The 18,401-nt window shown below is 48.4% G+C and overlaps 1 protein-coding gene across 3 annotated transcripts in view; it reads left to right on the forward strand.

Moving 5' to 3' along the window:
- ARHGEF6 (Rac/Cdc42 guanine nucleotide exchange factor 6) overlaps positions 1-18,401 on the forward strand; it is a 40,205-nt gene that overhangs the window by 2,417 nt on the left and 19,387 nt on the right. For 2 of the 3 annotated variants that reach the window (XM_027645361.1, XM_027645363.1), the window contains exons 3-8: positions 6,691-6,775; positions 11,558-11,685; positions 12,103-12,304; positions 14,902-14,972; positions 16,359-16,453; positions 17,912-18,007. In XM_027645361.1, coding sequence (XP_027501162.1) covers positions 6,691-6,775; positions 11,558-11,685; positions 12,103-12,304; positions 14,902-14,972; positions 16,359-16,453; positions 17,912-18,007 — 677 coding nt within the window. Of the gene's footprint in view, positions 1-3,694; positions 3,714-6,690; positions 6,776-11,557; positions 11,686-12,102; positions 12,305-14,901; positions 14,973-16,358; positions 16,454-17,911; positions 18,008-18,401 lie in introns of those variants that run through there. The other variant, XM_027645364.1, reaches the window with a different exon arrangement.

An 18,401-nucleotide genomic window follows, 5' to 3' on the forward strand; every position in this document is an offset into this window, starting at 1 on the left:
TTCTATTTGCAAACTAATCATAAAATGGCTGTGGTGGAAAATATTTTTTAAAAAAGGAATTTTGAAGAGCTAAAACATAGGACAAGGGAACAGTCCTCAACTGCTGTGCTGTAACATCTCATAGTTTTGAGAGTCCATTCTGCAATATTGCACTTACATTCCACAATTTTCAGATACACAGAACTAGCAACACTGTGTGTCCAGCTCTAGGTGTTGCTCTGATCCTCCACATGCATTTGCTTCCTTGGCTTTAATAAATTAAAGGTTTCTGACTTCTTTTTTTCTTCTGATTTATAACCTACTTCATCTTTGAAATATTCTGAGCCTTTAGTGAGTTTTTGCTTCACACTCATGTGGTTGCCCCTGTCTTGTTTGCTGTCAGAGGAGACCTCAAAAGCTGAATAAAAGCTCAAATCTCTTGGGCTCAAGTTTAAATTTTGCAGTGAAATGAAAACAATTTCATCTTTCCCCCTCCCCCCCCAAAATACTGTCATATTAGAATGCCAAGTGAAGACAGGAATTTTGCTTCTTCCTGGCTCCTCTCTGTAGCCTCAGGCAGAGGAAGGCTTGAGGTAGGACAGCTGAGATGGTGGGCAAGACATGGCACAGGCAGAGTGCTTATGCTTCCTTCTGACTCTTCTCCTGTGTTGCCAGCTTTTCTGAGTCCTCTGCAGGCAAAGCTGGAGGAGACAGGAAAACCCTCTGCCATCTGTTCCTTCTAAAAGCTGCCCTGTTTGGACCCCCTTGGAAAGGGGTCTCTAAGCAGGATACCCACGGATGGTCCTCCCTCATGCCTGATCCCTGGTTTGCCTTGGGAAGGGCCACTGCCCTTCAGAAGGGGGTTCTCTGCAGCACATTTACTCTGGAAGCAAGTCTGGAGTATCAGAACAGGCAGGGAACCTTCTGCTTCCAAGATCTATCAGCACTGAAGTTGCAGAGATTGGGTATTACGTCTAAGGATGGTGAGCATAGGATAGGGAATCTTTTCTGCTCCAGCAACCTAGCCTGAAAAAAGAGTAACATCAGGAAAGATCTTGGCTTAATACATTTGAATTCCCTGACACCCATCCTGCTGAATACTCAAACCTTGAATTTGACAATAAAACCCTGATTATTCTCTCCAATTCTGCCCCTCTCCAAATGCCACAGGAAACTCTCACTCCTCAGATATGAAGAAGTAGCCTGGGACTGGACCTGAGCCACTTCTCCTGTCTTGAGACTGACAAGTGCATGTTAAGGTCAAAGATTCTGTTCCTGTTGCAGATGTGAGCAAAAGAGGATGTTCTGAGGAAATTGAGAACTCACAACTTCTCCCCTGGATGCTGACTTATACAGAACAGCCTCATCCTGGGGAATCTCAAACATGATATTAGCATCCCATCCTATCATCCCGTGGCTTTATTGTACTTTGCCAAAGCAGTGGCTACCTTCATACTCTGCCTTCAGCTTTTTTCTTGTAGTAGATTTTTGTGCAGCTGCTGTTTGGAACTGAATACACTCCACTTCACTGGGCATTGCTGGCATGCAGGGAAGGTGGTCAGTGTGGAAAGTAAGGTTTTCAGCAGTTTTTAGTTGAAACCCAAGTCTCACCTTCCACTGAACAGATACTGCTTGCCAGTCTCTTCCAGTAGGAGGGAATGCAAAGAGGTACACATATGCACTTCCCTCCCACCCTTCTTTGTTGTCCTGGTAACTCAATCTTAGGAAGTAGAAGAAAGACACAGTGAGGCAAACAGCAACTTCTCCCATTTTACAGGAGCAGTGAAACGTGGGCATAGTGGACATTTGGACATAGGGGAAGAAGGACACTGTGTGACCTTCCTGTTTTGAGTTGGCTCCATTAAGTTGAAGGAGTTCTACAGGCTGGTGGTGTGAGCTGGAAGAATCCATCTTGTGGCAGGGTGTAAATAACCAAACTCTTCCTTAGCTTCAGTCCAGCCCAAGCCTGCGAACCTTTGCTGTTTCACTTGTGTTAGTCCTAAAAGAGAAGGCAAGCAGGGGAATCACCACCTCCTTCTAACCAGGCAAGTGCTGTAATGAGGTGAAACAATGAAATCGTGTCCAAAATTTTCCAACTGCTTTTCAGTGCTAGAATTTAATCTAAATTATGAGAATGTCTGTTAATCCAGCTCTGCTGAGCCAGAAGACTAGGAAAAGGACATGGGCACCTCTGTGGAGTTTAAATGTCCCTAGAGGATTCTTCCATGGTTTGGACTGAGGAACAGTGGAGATAATCTGTGTTTAATTTACACTGTGGCTTCAACCTCTGAGCTATGTATCTGACTCAAGAGCTAGTCCAGTGAGTACTGCTAAGGCAGTGCCAGCTGGATGCAAGTGGGTTGAGGTGAAAAGTGGAAGGCAAAAGGTTCTGTCTTGATGACCACATGGAGTCTAGTGTAGAAGACAGGGAAAAGATCATGAGGAAAGAGAAAAATCATAGAAAGCTCCTGGCCCAGCTTTTTCTTGAGGACACAAATGAGAACTGTTTGCTTTTGCTCTTGACATCAGCGTGCATGTAACAGCAGCTCAATAGCTAAGCATCATTTGCTGCTGAAGAAGCACAAGATCTTCGTTCAGCAGCAGAATTTTATTGCTAACACCACAAAACTTTGGACAAGGTGCTGAATTTTGTGAGCTAAGAACTGTATCTGCCTGATAAATCAATAGCTGGATTAAACCTGGCCCCGCAGTGGGTTGTTGCCTTCATGGGCAGCACAGAGGCTATTTCTGCTCTTGGAGGTGCTTGCAACCTTCACCAAACTGTTTGTACCTGGACTGAGGGTGTGGGAGAGCAGATAAAAAGTCATCACCCTCTCGGCTCCCCATCCATCCATGCTCTCCCAAAACCTGCTGTCCTTTGGCTTCATTCCAAAGCAGCATTACCTTTCCCAGGTGGATAACATCAGAAGCGAAAGCTTCTGGCCAGCAGTGACCAGCACAAGTACTGGGAAATGGGTCTGTCTGAACTCACAGAGTGACCCAGTGTCCCAGAGTCCCCCAGGTCCAGGTGTGGGGTGTGTCCCTAGCCCCCGTGTCCCTGCATGGAGTTGGGATCTAAGGCCAGGCTTCACCGGGGATGTCAGTGCAGTGCTCCATTCCCTGTTCATGCTGCAGCCCGCTGGTGTGCTGAGGCGTCTGGGGATTTTCATGTTCCCTGCAGGAGACAGGAGAATGTTCCCCGAACAGATGGGCACAGGCAGCAAAGGCACCGTGCTCGCCGCGGCGAGGACATGCAGTCTCCAAGCATTCACTGCCTCAAACTGAACTGTGCCTCATCCATGGGCACTTCTGCAGCTTTTCTCAGTGCTGCAAACCTGCTGCAATTACTGTTTCAATAGCCTGAATATTCTTTCCTTGTCCCATCCTTTCCCCCTCATTTTCCCTGTCCTTTTTAATTTTCCTTTTCCTTTCCTTTTTTTCCTGTTTTCCCCTTTCCCCACCTCCCTTTCCCCTTTGCCTTCCGCTTCCCCCTCTCCCGCCCGCGGCCGGCGGAGGGAGCTGCGGCCGCACCGCCCGCCCGTGTCCCGCATCGCCCGGCGGAGCGGGGCGGAGCGGGGCGGTGGCACCGCCTGTCACTTCCCCTTCCCTTCCCTTCTCTTCCCTTCCCCGCGCCGCGATCCGGCTCCGGGTCAGAGCCGCAGCGGCCGCCCCGCAGCAGCGCCCGCCGCCGCCGCCGCCATGCCCCGGGGCTGCGCGCCCGCCCGCCCGCCGCCGTGAGTACCGAGCGCGTCCCATCCCGGGCGGGGGGCCCCAGCCGGGGTGTCTCCGGGCAGCTCCCACGGGTGTTATCCCCGCGGGTGTCCGCGCCGGAGGGGGTGAAGGCAGCGCGGTACCGGCGCGGGGGCTCCGCTCCGGGCGCTCGGCGGGGGCAGCGGCGTTCCCGTGCCCGTTCCCGTTCCCGTGCCCGTGCCCGTACCCGTTCCCGTGCCCGTTCCCGTGCCCGTTCCCGTGCCCGGCTCCGCGGGGCCGGTGCCGGCGGAGCTCCGGCCGCGGAACGCACGGGCAGGTCCGGCGGGAGCAGCCGCGGGCGCCCCGAGCGCCGCATCGCCGGCGGGGGACGAGCGGCTCCGGCTCCGGCTCCTTCCTCGGGTCCGGGGCAATCGCGCCGGGCTCCGGGCTTGGCACCAGCTGGGGCTTTGCCAGGGTTTTTGTCTGACTGTGGACGGCTCGGGCTCGAAACACAGCCCGGCTTCCCCGAACTTTTCTGCACCTCCCATGCCGAGACCGGGATTTTGGGTGCTGGTAACCTGCTGGCTGCTCGCGAGTTTGGTTTTCCGCCCTTCCCGAATAGCCGGGTGCTCTTCTGGTCGCGGAGCACCGGCCCCTGCTCGCCCCGCCGCTGCCTTTGGCGGAGCGCTGGCGGTGCGGCAGTGCAGGGCTTCCCTCTCCCGGTGCGATTCCTGACGGAGCAGCCGGAGCGTTTCACCGAGGGGAGCTGCGGTCTGGGATTCTGAAAGTCAGGAACGCATTTTAATGGAGATCTTCAGATGACAGACGTAGATTTAAACGCGGTTTTACTTACATCCTCCAGATCTTCCATGAGTTAAAAGCGAAGAAAGGCTTTTCTCCCTTTATTTCTCTTCTAGATGCAGGTTGTCTTTTAGTTAGGAATGAAATTATGGATGGATTGTGCTGGAAAAAGTAATTTTTAGCTCGTAAACGAGGACTTTTCTGTACACTGAATTTATTTGTGAACAAGCTGTAGAATATATTTACATTACAGTAGCTGATCCAGAAGAGTTTTCCACATTGTCTTTGTTACACAGTAGCTGTTCCAGACAGTTTCTCCATGTTATTGCTTGCTTTTGTGCTCGAATTTTTTGCATATCCTTCTCCCCACCATTTCTCTGTGGACTTTGTCAGCCCAATGACTCTGAACTTACAGCATTATTCTGTGCAGTGAAGGATTCAGGATGTATTTTACTACTTTGGTCCTTAGGAAAAAAAAAGCCCTTCATTCAAGGCAGGACTTGTTTTTCTGGAATTACTGAAGTGGAAGAAAAAGGGTATTACTGAGAAAATGACACACCAGAGAGATGCACGCAAACATCCCACCCCGGCTGTTTACTTTCCTCCTGTGCAACTGTAACATCGCATCCTCCAGCAGCTGCCAGCCGGGTCAGTGCACGCCGGGGCTCTCCATTACCGTCTCCCTTTCCGTGGAGACACAAACATTTGTTGCTGCTCAGGGCTGGAGGCAATGCTCAGATAGCACTGCCTGCAATTGCAGGGCAGCAAAACTAGTTCACGCACCAGCTGGCAGAGGGGATGGGGTCTGCGTGGTCCAAAGGAGCAAACCCAAGCAAGTGCAGGTGATAGATCAGCTTAAAAACAGCCCAAGGTAGGTGGGGATGTCCCCAAAGTGTGCAGAGCAGTGGACATGACCGAAGCTGCGGAGCTACTAGTTTTAATGTTTATGATGACACAAGGTTGTTCCCCCTCTGAGCATGGATTAAATTTCTTCAGGGTAAAGGATTCCTCCTGGTGTTGAGTGGCTGACTCAATTTTAGAATATATTCTCAACAAAGAGCAGTGTTTGTGCTGCTTTTGTTGGAATTTGGTGCTGCACTGGTGTGTCTGTCGAGAGGAGGAGATGCCGTGAGCACCCAGGGCTGTGGAAGAGGCCAGTCCCTTTCCTGTTTGAAAAATGACAAGCGTACTCAAGAAGCTATATGTGGAAAGCAAGAAAGGGCCATTTTAAAGGGCAGTTTGAATTACCCTAAAGGTAATTAAGACTTGTGTCCTTATTTAGCAGGATACACTCTTTAGTGCATTGGAAGTGTTTCTCATTAGATGGTGTCTGCCAGGACACCTTTAAAATCATCTTCCCTGTTCATTGGATTTGTGTATCTGTGGTCTCCATCTGCAAGACAACATGTATTTGGAGATTAGCATATGGTGCTGTGGTGGTACCATTAACAGGGACTTTTTGTATCTCTTATATTTGCTTCCTTAATGGTAGGATTTGTACAGTCTGCATGAAGTTGAGGGCATTTCTCAGGTGTTAGAGGGGATTGCACTGTTTTGGAAACTGAGGATGCCCCTCATTGTACTGGTGGTGATTTCTGAAGGGCTCAGTGTACAAGGTCCAGGCTATCAGTCATGGAAAATAAACCCTTGCTAGCTCTGTATTTCTGTTTTGCTGTTGAAGCTTAGCAACACCAAATTATTTAGGGTGGAATTTTTGTATATAAAATAGCTGGTTTTGGCTTCCTGTAGAAATGTGTAAATGTTCTATATATGCCATATTGCAGTAGCAGAAAATTGTGTGTTAATCCTACTGTGGAAAATATGTGTGTGTTTATACATAGATCTGTATGCACAGCCTCAATCTCTTCAGCTTTTGATAACAAAAATAGCAACAAAATCTTTCCTTCCCCCAAGGCCAGCAATAACCTTCTCGGTGATTTTCAGAGTCCCTGCTCTGCAGACAGCACCAATTCCTTCCTTCCCTGTCCCCGGTGTTATACTCCAAATGCTGCCGGGTCCCCCTGCCCTTCCCACGCAGCAGTGCCCCAGGAATTCTCTGGCTGTTAAGGAAATGGGACTTGTCAGCCCTGAATAAGCACCCTTCCCCTGCACAGACACACGGGCTGCCTAATCCTCACTGTCACCCTCCAGCAGTGTGGGTGGCTCAGGCAGCCAGAGTGAGATGTTTTGGGCTCAACTGACCAAGTTCCTCTTTCACAGGTGTTTGATCCACATGACTTGTACACCGGAGACCAGTTCTCCAAGGTCCTGAGCACATTAACAGCTATAAATAAAGCTACTGAAGGTAAGAGAAAAGGGTTTTTTTTTCTGTCATCTTTCAAATTCTTTCTCGTGTGTATGCAGGGCTGGTTTTTATTTTTTTGCTAATTCCTAGTTTATGATGATTTCTTGGCAAATTGTTCTGCCAGCACTGATGCCTGATGGTGGATGGTGGGATTGGCATTTCATGCTTCTACCAACTCTGTGTTTAAATGTGGTGTTTCACAGGTGCTGTGTGCACTCTGCAGAGCTCGATTATCGCTTTGCACTGCGGGACCTCTGCTCAGTTTTGACAGTACTAAGGGACTTCAAAGTAGGTCATTGTAAGGGAGCCTCAATGTAAATGAGCATGCACCTCCCAAAATGCAAATATCAGATTTTAAATAGTGTGTTTTAGAGCTGAAGAGAAAAACAGCTCCATCTGCATAATATCTTTACCGAATGTCAAAACAAATGTTGTTGCCAGTTGCTCAGTCAATTGTATTGATGTTTTTCTCTCTCTCCTCTCCCGGGTTCCATAGAGTAGGCTCCTGGATCTGGAAATCAAGCCGATAGCTTGTCCTGCATCCCTGGGAGCAGGAGTAGGCTGCTGAAGCAAAACAAATCAGCTGATCTTGTTTCCAGCCCAGATGTGTAGCTGTTCCCTGCAGGCTGCTTTAAACTGATAGTCACACAGGCTGTGAAAGGAGAAGTTCAATGGGGAGGACAATGGCAGTGTGCTGCTCTGGGGAAGGGGTGAAAAGACCTTCATTCTGAGGGGATGAGGAACAGATCTGCATGAAGGTGGAAAGCATTTATAGCCCCCTGTCATACAGGTGGATTGGGACAGAGTCCTGCACACCCACTGAAGTCCAGCCCCAGGAGAAGAGTTCAGTTTCCCTGTTGCAGGTCACATTTTAGGTGATTTAAGGGAGGAGAATTCAAAATCATTATTTTCCTCTCATGGGAAGGTTTTCCTCTTTGCTTACTGCATTTTGCCTACTTTTGTTTTGTTTTGCTCTCTTATTTTACTTCTCTTTCAACTGAGTTTTTGCTTTTGGATTCTTTTTTGCTAGTACAGAAACTGCTCAGGTGTTCAGTGAAACAAACTCTTTGCTGGAAGTAGACTCTCTCCTGCTTTTTTCTTCTTTTCTGTTCTGATGCAAGGCTTTATAAAATCATATATATAAAAATACTCACTATATTTATACATTATATAAACTATTGTATAAACTATCATGCATCAACATAGGTAATAATATGTGTATAGTAATAATATATAATGTATGACAATAGTAGTATTTATATGTACGCACACACATATGACTTGTACACACAGATATGTGTGTGTAATGCTGCTCTGAAGAAATTCAGGTTCTTAGGCTGCCATTCTGCAGCCAGCACTCAGCTCTTCCCACAGCTCATTCCCTAGAAGTCTGGGAATGGTAATCTGGCCTCAGCACATCATCTCCTCCCAGCCTCAGCATCTCTCACAGCCTCTCACTGCTCCCTCTCCCACAGCACCCTGTGACCCTGTGTGGAAGCTCTTGCAGTTCAGTGTGATGGGGATATAAAATGTAGGTTACCTCGACCGGGAGCAACCTTTGCAAGTGCTGCTGTTGTGATCGACAGTTGCTTTATTATTCTGAAAGCAAAAAGAGGAGTGAGAAGCTTTCCTGCCTCTGTGCTTGCCTGTTGCTGGACCAGAGGGGTGTGATGGGTGTGTGCTCATGGGATGGTAAGGCCACTGTGCCATTCTCAGAAAGTCCCCTTATTTACAGCCCCAACTGCATTTCTGCATCCACCCATGTCCCAGCTCAGCCCGAGACAAGGCTTCTGGGAAATAGTTCCAGTCATATGTTACTGACAGGGTTATAGGGAAGCTGGGATCCTCCTGGTTTCATGGCAAACATCTGTTTGAACATATGCTTTCTCTGTTGAAATGTTAAAAAGCGCAATGCCTGTGATATAATTAGCTGCTCAGGCAGAGAGCACCCTTGGGAAAAGTACAGGGTAAAATAAATACATGTCTAAAACGTTTGCTTTTTGGTGGCTTGGCCGAGTTCCTGAGGAGCAGGAGTCTGTGTCCTACAAACCACCACTGCAGATGGTCCGGTTTGTCCGTCTCGTCAGAGGCCAAGGGCTGAATGGAGCATCATGACAAGCCTGGTGCTGGCTACTGCAGTTCCTGCCATGGCCAAGGCTCTGGCATGCCTGCACATCCCGGCACTCACAGCACTGCTGCATCCCAACACCCTTGTCAGAGGCAGAGGGGAGTAGGTGTCAGCTAAGGAAACACCGTGGGAATGTGTTTCTGAGCATCCATTTGAAGTCCAAATCCTTGTGTGTTCGTGGATCTTGTTATGCAAATAACTGGAGGCATCGTTTGTAGCCGATAAACTCGTAGTTCAGCAGCTGTCCATCAAAACACAGCGATACAGAGCTTGATGCTTTTATCTGCAAGAGAGGGCAGGGGAGGAAAACCAGCTGTGCTGGATCAGACAAGGCTCATCTGCCAAAAATAGTGTAGGAATGTGAGCAGAAAACCCAGCTATTTTAACCATAGTTTAAGCAACATATGGCAGCAGTGTTCCAAGCTGGACCAGGCATAAAATAGGACACTGTCATGATGCAGTATAAATGATACACTTCCCTGCCAAACTGTCAAAGTCAGTTTTACATTTGTTTCTAGGTTGCTGCAGATATTTATAAAAGCTTTGGAAGATTGGGAGGGGCAGGGAGAAGCATAAAATCTACAGTAACCGAGTCATTTCCATGGGACTGTGGCTGATGACTTGAACAAGCGAAGTCTGGACTTGTGGTTTACACCCTCCCTTTCCAGAAGGAATCAGGGGAAGAACATCTCAGGCTGGCAGCCAGCCACCCCTCTGGCCAGTGAGTCGCCAGGAGCAGCCAAAACCACTCCTGCTCAAATCCCGGGATGCTTCAGAGAGAAAAACCCACTCTGTGGGCAAAGTGGGTTTTCCATGTGGAGGGGTTTTGCTGTTGCTGCAGCCCAGGGAGTTGGGAATTCACCATGTGGTCATAAGGCAGTTGTGTAACGAGCAGGGCAAAAGAGAAAACTGACTCACTGACAGCACACAGGATTTATCATGGATGTTGTCCATCGCTAGAGCATGGACTGGGCAGACTGGAGTGTGGGTATGGCATGGCTGGGGTTTGTAAGGCAGCAGCACCTGGAATTCATAGTCACAGACCTGGTCCCCATTGTGCAAGGGGTTGGAGAGAGACAAAGCAAGTCCCTTCCCCAGGAGCTCACAGTTTGTGTTGCTCTAGGTCCAATCTAAGGATGAGGTGTTTTCCTATTGAAACAAAAATCCTCTGGGGAGAATAAAAGCCCAGCTGAGTTCCTGTAACTCCCACCAAACTTCCCCTTTGGAATGAGTTTTCCATGTTGACATTTAGACAGGAGGAGTATGGGGGAACAGCAGCCTTAGAGTTTATGTTTTCTCATTCCTGTGCACACTTGGTGGCTGGATCACCCTCTCCTCTTGCAGCATTTTCAAGGAAGAGCTCCAAACGTGACCCAGGGACTTGCATACCCAGTGATTCCTGCAGACTGCTTTTGTCTGTCCTGCTTTTGAGGTCCATGGACATGGTAGGTCAACACTGCAGGTGGAAACCAGCAGCTCTGGAACACAGAAATGTTCCAAAATCTGAAGCAAAGTTATAAGGCGCATCTTAAAAGTCCTTCACAGTTTACTGGAATGCTAATATCTGCTGTTGCATTTTTTGACCACCATGGCACATAGAAAGAAGGTGATCTGAGTTGTGTCCCACAGTCTGGTGTGGGGTACAGTAGCAGAGAAGTACTGGAAATTACTGGGTGGCTTGGATGCCATGGTTTTACCCCTCTGCAGCATCAAGCAGGAGTCTGGGGTTGAGCACTGCCAGGTCCTGCAGGAACTGGGACTTCTCTTCTTGACAAAGGACACTGACTCAGCCTCTGCATAGTTGTGACCAGGAAATTTTTTGCCCTCTGGCGACTTTTCATGTATTAATGTAGAAACAAATCACTAATCATAAAAACAGATGTGTCAGAGCAGCAGCATTGCCTCCAGCACCAGGCAGGTGGGGGCAGGAACAAGCATGGAGACTGGTTTGCAAAGCAAGGAGCTTCGAGTGTATGAAGGAGGCAACTCCAAGAGCTGCTGGGATAATCTGAGCCTTTCCATGGGCTGTCCATCTCCTGGGGATGACACTCCTGTCCTTCCTCAGCGTGGCTTGAATCCCTCTCTCACATGGCTAATGGCAGCAGTCCATGAACAGTAATCAAAATAGTGCCTAGGCTGTTTCAGCTGGATAATGAACCCAGAAGGACTCCTCTAAATAGAGGAGCGATTGTGTTGACCAGCTGTTCAGCATTCTTCCCCACTCAGTGGGACAGCCCACACTGCAGCTGCAGAGGTGACCTAAGAGCACTTGAGAGCTAAACTGTGACACACCTTCAGCAGTGCTTACTTGGATCCCAGAAACATTCCCAGTTGGGCATCACTGGGCTGAGTATTATTCTACTTTTCTACAGTTTTAAGGGGAATTTTTAAAAAATACTGCAATTGGATGTGTGGCTGGCACAACCTAGGAGTGCCTCAGGATGGAATTCAACTTCTTCCATGATGGAAGGGTTATCCCAGCACAGAAAAACATCCTCACTGTTGACTGGCAGTACCCACACTGGAGACACTGTCTTGCTCTTTCAACTGTTGTACCCTGTCGTTTTCTTTACAGGCTTTACTCTTTGCTTTGCTGTGATGTGGAGGGGTGGTGGACAGTTGGGTAAACCTCAGATGTTGTTTTGTTTCACCAGATCAGCCACCCAAAGGGCCATGTTCACATCTGTCATCTCGTAGCTCCGCGGCTGGAGACCCCCAGACTGAGTCCAACGGCACAACTTCACAGTCAGCGAGGGTGTTACGGAGGCAATCCAAGCTTGTGGTATCCCTTATTTAACATCTGATTATGGGGTTGATGGCTGTGGGAGTAGAGGGGTATGAGTGGTAACTCTGGGTCAAGAACAGCAGAGGAGCTTTTTCTCCCCTGATCTCCATCACGGCTTTGCTGCCTCGGCTGGAGGGAGTCTCACAGCTTCTCCAAACCACAGTGCTCCTCTGTGTGACATGAGGAGAGCGATTCTTATCTGCCATCCATTGCACTGGGAAACTAAATTAATGCTTGGGAGGGACCTTGTGGTCCTCTGGAGGGAGTGTTTACACAACAGCAAGACATTATTGCTTGTTATACAGAGCAATACTGAAAAAACAGCTGTCACAACAAAGAAGAACAATGGCTTGTCCTAGTGATTTCTGCCTTTTTGGAGGATTTACTGATGTTTTTCCATGCTTCTTTCCTTAGGAGATGACCGAGAATGGCAGTCATCAGCTGGTGGTAAAGGCCAGGTTCAATTTTAAGCAGACCAATGAGGATGAACTCTCCGTTAACAAAGGAGACATTATTTATGTCACCCGGGTTGAAGAAGGGGGCTGGTGGGAAGGGACCTTGAATGGAAAAACAGGCTGGTTCCCAAGCAACTACGTCAGAGAAATCAAATCCACCGGTAAGCAAATTGCTTTCAAGGGCTGATTGAATGACAGCAGTATAATGCAGTGAGGACCCTTGTGCCTTTGGGAAATTGCTGCTATTTATTAAGGACCATTTGTGTTCTTACAGCAGCCGGGCTAATGGAGGCATGAATGAGGCCGGAAGGGTAAAGCCTTTTGGATGAGTTGTTTGAGAGCTGCTTCACCCTCTTCCCAGTGCATCGTGCCTTTCTGCTGCTCCCCCACACCCCATCAGCACGGAAGCAGGGATGTTGCCAGAGGATGAGGTTGGGGACAGTTGCTTGGTTCCCCTTTGTTCTGGGGAGCTGTCAGGTCGTTCCAGTGACTGAGCACAGAATTAGCATTTTGTTAGAGACCTCGGTCAGGTGATGTGTCTGTGTTTGAGCCTGCCATTTCTGGCAGCACTGGAAGGGATGCTCACCATTGTGGTGTGCAATCCAACAAAAACTGCATGGCCACAGGGAATGGTGCCTGGTTTTGTTCATAGTGGTGGCTGATTCCTCAGAGTACATTTTGTCCCTGATGCCTCTTCTGCTGTGATACTGAGAAAGGAAGAGGGAGGGTACAATCCATCTGATGATATCTGCCTTTATTGAGCTTTGTCTTGAGTGTCTTTAACATATTCTGGGATGTGATCATAGCCAGGCATGGGGGGCATGACATGAAGACCCTGGCCAACTGCCCTGTGGTGTTACACATCCATTCAAGTAGCTCAGCCTGTTGTTCTTCAGAGACCATTGTGTGACAGTAAACTGGTTTTTTACAAAAAGCAACTTAATTCCTTAATGTGCCTTGAGGACTTACCCTGGACAGAGACCATTTGTGTGCTTGGTGCTGGTTTTATGGTTCAGGGTCAGCCCTGGCCTCAAACACTGAGATGCCAGCAGTGGTCTGCAAAGAACTGCAAAATGTGCAGCCCCCATTAGACATCCTTGCTCCCACCCTTGCAAAAAAAAAAAACAAACAAAGGAGGGAAGAAAAAATTAATGATTGAGTGCTCAGAATTAGGTCAGTTTTTGTTTAATTCTAAATGAAAAAATCATTCTTAGAATATCTCATCTCCCATTCTTTCCCTCTGGGAAATGATGTCTGAGCTAGAGCAGGCCATGGCAGCAGCGATTGAAGGCTTGTCTGGCACAACCCAGGAATTGCTAATTAACTTAGTGAAGGGAGAAGAGAGATGTTTTAAACAAAGGAGAACAAACTTCAGTCCTATGGGAAAAATCAGATGGGAGCTGCATGAAATAACAGCATCTCACTGAAGGGTGAGTCTCCCACAGATCCTGATGTGAGAGCCCATCAGATTTTTACATCTACAGAGCTTTTCTCTCCAAATCCTCTCTCCAGCATCCATTTCACATGGAAGGAGGGTTCATTCCCCTGGTGTCTGCATGCTCAGGAGATGTGGCCATATTCCAAGTGATATATGCAGAGACTTATCAGTGAACCCTCCCCAGGAGCACTGCTGGGGGGGGGAGCTGCTTTCCTCACCTCCACAGTGTGAGACTTATCACTCTAAATGGAGTTACTTGTTTTTCAGCAGTATCTGTACCTCCACTGTGTCTTGAATGTGCCCTTTGGGTGGAATTAGCTATCTGTGTGGAGGAAAGCTCCTCTGAGTCTTTAGATGAGGCACGGAGCTCCTGGCTGGAAGTGACAGGAAGCACTACAAGAGCAATAATTAGACAGTACATCAAGCTGCAGCTTCCAGGGGCTAAATTTATCAATATCAAGCTTCTCCCCTGCTATCGGTGTGAAAGTAATTGCCTTCTGTGAGTGATTGCAGGGAGACAGGAGAGCCTGGCTGCTCTGCAGGGCACAGAGGTGTTTCAGTAGGAGGTGCGCGGCATGGCCAGGGCTGGGCAGCCTTGCACTGCCTGCCTGTCCCAGTCCAGAGGGGATAATGGTGCCACTGTGGTGTTTCTGGGAGAGCTGGGAAAGCTGTGCTGCTGGCAGGGAATGGGCTTCTCTACTGAAGGAAAAATGGAACAGGGACTTGTATGTGTGTGTCTGTGTCTGTGTGTGCGCACACATACTGTGCTGGAAGCATCCACAGGGATTTAGCAAATGCCAAATGAGAATTGACTTCCAGGTTTATGGGAGCTTTTCATTGAAATCTACCTTCATTCAGAGAAGGATTTTGCATCACCAGTGACTGCAGCGATCACGGTTCAGCATATTGATCAGGGTTGGCTTCAAGTGCCTTGTGAATCACCTGGAACAAAGCATGGTAACTGTCGTTTCTTACAGACACACAGTTTTAAAACCCAAATTTTGTGGGCCAGGTGAAGTCACACTATAGCTCCAAACAGTGCCAGACATTGGGCTGCTGCCAGGGATTTTGGAGCAAACCTGTAAGTTGGTTGGCAGAGGCTGCACAGAGCTTCTGGTGTGACTCGCTTGGCCCCTGTCAGCGTCATGCACGCCTCTGGTTTGATCCTAGCTTTTATGAAGCAGGGAAACACTCTGCAATTGAAGTTTTGTGTTCACAGGGATGAAGTTATGTCTGCTGGACATGATGTGGCAGTGTCTTTTCCTCCTGGAATAATGAGAACTGTGCATTGTAATTTATTGATTTTTCTTTTTTTGACAGATAAACCACTCTCTCCCAAAGCATTAAAAGGACTCGAAAGCACTCAGCTGACAAAGAATTATTACCCTGTGGTAAGTTTTAAAGTGCTGATCATACATTTTAATAAGTAGCATGTTATTAATCTTCTGAACTGGCTTCTTCGCTTAAAAATCATTGAAGCAATTTGTAACAATCGGGGATGTGACTCTGTGTTTAAATGCAGCTGTTTCCATTCCCTTGATTCAAGGCTGTCGAGACAATAAACCACAAATGGAACTTGCTGCAAGATGTCAAAAGGAGAGACTTGAAGTGGGTGACTGAGATAGTTCAGCAGAGGTGGCAGCTTTGAGATCAGTGTGGGGGAACAAGGCACAATGTCTTTGATCCAGTCCTTACCATGGACTGGGACTATCTCCCATTGATAAAGATGGGGAGATAGTGTCATGGTGTAAGCAAACCAAATTAGGGCTCTGATCCCTTTCTTGGGTTCGGCTGGAGATGTTACACCCCGAGCTGCCTCTGCCAGCAGCTGCAGCCCTTGGAGAACAGGCAGCCACTGCAGCTCACAGCCTGGTTGGTAACTTGCTCAGCTTTGGAGCAGGTTCACAGCCTGCCAGGCCATGAACTGTGGCTATAGAAGGGGTGGGGGAACATCACCTCCTCTACATCTTGCTGCCAGAGTGAGGAGGTCTGGTAAAGGTGGGGCAGGTGCCTTCCCCCTGTGTCCAGGCTGGAGCAAACCCTGTGGTGTAAGAGAGTGAAGATGTCTGCATGTGAGCATCCCAGGCTCTCAGTGCTGGAGCTAAATCATGCTCATCAGCATGTCTAAATATATTTCAAGCAAAGCAAAGCAGTAACAGTATGTCCAGAGAGCTGGGAACCACCTCCACTGTCTCCAAAGCTCATCCACACTGAGAAACTGGAGTGCTGACTGGGAGGGTGCAGGCACTGGGTTTTCCTGCTGCTGAGGTGGATTAGCAGGAGCAAACCCAACTCGGCATATCCCTGAAGTGGCAAGTGAGCTGTGCCCTGGCTTGAGCTGCCACAGGAGCCATCCTTGGTGCAGCCACTGCTGCATTTAAATTGTGCTGCCTTGGTGCAAACAGTGCTCCCAGGGTGCATGCACAGGTTGTTTGTTTGCACACCTTGGCAGCCAGTTGTGCGTGCAGGGCCAGGTCATGAGCCTCTTGAGGGTCAGATACTAAACTCAGGTTGGACCTGACATTGTCTTCATGCTTTGCCAGAGAAGAAGGAGCAGCCTTTAACACCTGCTTTCCAGGCCTTGCCGAGTTTGCAAAGTAAAATCCCCAAATTAGCCCACCAGGACTTTGCTGAGCATTCTGGGTTCTGCATTAACAAGTGTAATTTCTGGACTTAAAATACACTTCCCTGCACTTCCACATTTGGAAGCTGATGTCATGTTCCTTTGACTAGTCTCTAGTACAAAGATCTACTCAGTGCTCTGTCTCTCACCCTAGGTGTTGCAAAATATTCTGGAAACAGAACGAGATTATGCGAAGGAACTACAGTCACTTCTGGGAACTTACTTAAGACCCCTCCAGTCTTATGATAAGTAAGATATAAGGGCATCTGAGGTGGAGAGAACACCGTAAAATCCATCATAGTTCATTACTTTCCTGCTTTTGAATGTTTAGGGACTGTTATTGCTGCTCTTACAAAGCCTCACAACTTCTCTGTGAACCAGAAAACCCGCCCATGTTCTGCAGATTTCTGCTCTTTCCCATTCCTCAGTGGTCACACAGACACTGGGCTATGTTAGAAACGGGCATTTCCATCTGGGAGAGGGCTGGCTGTTCCCACCCATCTGCAAGCTCATGTGTGCCTGTCCCAGCATGTGTGTTCCCTGGCAGCGTGCCTTGCATGGCTTCTCCCCTTGTCATTTGCCTCGTTGTGACTTCTCAGCCCCAGTCATCTCTTCATTTCATGCCTGACGACAGGTATCCTCTGTGGTTAGATTGCCTCTCACGGAATCCAAACTGCTGCTCAGCAAAAAGTGGCTCCCCTGTGTCCCTGTCTGTGCAGCCATTGGCACTAAGTACCTCCGTACTTGAGAAGAACATGCTGCCATCCCTTGTGGCCTGAGCAACACTGGGCTGACTGGGGGGTTTGTCCAGGCTTACCTGGGGAAATAAGGCCACGTGTTTTCCATCCAGCACACTGCTGCCTGTCAGCAGGTCTCTTGATAGTTTCACCTTGCATAGAAGACTCAGTGCAGTTGACTTCACCTCCTGCTCACTGCTTCAGCTTTACAGCTGTCTCTTCCCAGCGGTGCTGTCTCGGTGACCCTGTCCATGAGCTGGGGCTGGGGCTGGGGTCCCTCTGGCTGAGTGCTCTGCGGGAGGACTGGGCAGCCTTGGGGCGTCACGGGTGGAGAGCTGGTGTTTGGACATTGTCCAGTCTGGGGAGATGGGAGAGTGGTGTCCTAAGGCCTCTGTATTTAAATCACTTCTCCCCTCCCTAAGTCTTCATGTGGAAAATTTCTCGTGCTCTCAGCCTTGTAGGCAGCAAATGGCCTAAATGAGGGTGGTATGAGGGTGACTATGAGGATGGCTTTGAGGATTACGGAAGCAAACACATTAGCTTTGGCTAGGAAAAATCCAACCTCACTCGAGGAACAAAGCAGTCCCTACCTGCTGTGTAGGACCCTTCTCCCATAGGGAAACCCACAGAATGAATCCCTGAAGACAAAGCTGTCTCTGTGTCTGTGCACACACAGCCCTCCCCACCCCTGGCTGAAATCCCATCTGTCTGTGCCTATTAGACAGCTAAACGTCTGAGAAGATTAGTGTGATTAAGTGATTAAAATCCAATTAAGATAATCCTTGGCAGCAGACATCTTCTCCGGGAGTCTGTGGTCTGTAGCTCACAGATCATGAATTTCGTGTTTTCCCATGTCCCATATCTGGGGAAAGAGGAATTCTTGGGTCTTTTTGAAAGGACCACTTACAAATATGAAGGGGGTGCTCCTGAGAGCAACATCTCTGATGCTGACTGGTGATTTGACTCACAGGCTCAGCGCTGTGGACATTGCAGCATTGCTGGGAAACATGGAAGAAATCTCTGCATTCCAGCAAACGCTGAACCAAGCCTTGGAAGAAGTTGCAAAGTAAGTTCCTGCCATAGCACTGAGGTTGTTAAGCTATTAAACTGCAGCTAAAAATAATAGAGAGACATGTTCATTAATCTTCCTCCTGGGTGCTGTCTTAGACTTCTTAAATATAGAAGAAAATAACAGGATTGAAGAAAGGTGGCAGGTAATGCTTTGGCAGGAGGGAAGGTAGAAGGAACTCTGACATTTTTAATGCTAAGGCATCTGCTGAATGAGAATGTCACTAGACCTGACACAAAAGATGCAAGCACATGCAGGGTGGGAGATCTGGCAGACATGAAGATGGGAATTGCCAGGAAGCAAAGAGCAAATTATTAGAGGTGCTAATTTCCTGCAGGGGAGCTGACAGACATGTTTAGCCTTAGCCCAGCCTGTCTTTTGGAAGGGTTGA

The sequence above is a fragment of the Corapipo altera genome, unplaced genomic scaffold, assembly GCF_003945725.1.
Source record: "Corapipo altera isolate COAL_440 unplaced genomic scaffold, ASM394572v1 65, whole genome shotgun sequence".
In the NCBI taxonomy this organism is placed as follows: domain Eukaryota; kingdom Metazoa; phylum Chordata; class Aves; order Passeriformes; family Pipridae; genus Corapipo; species Corapipo altera.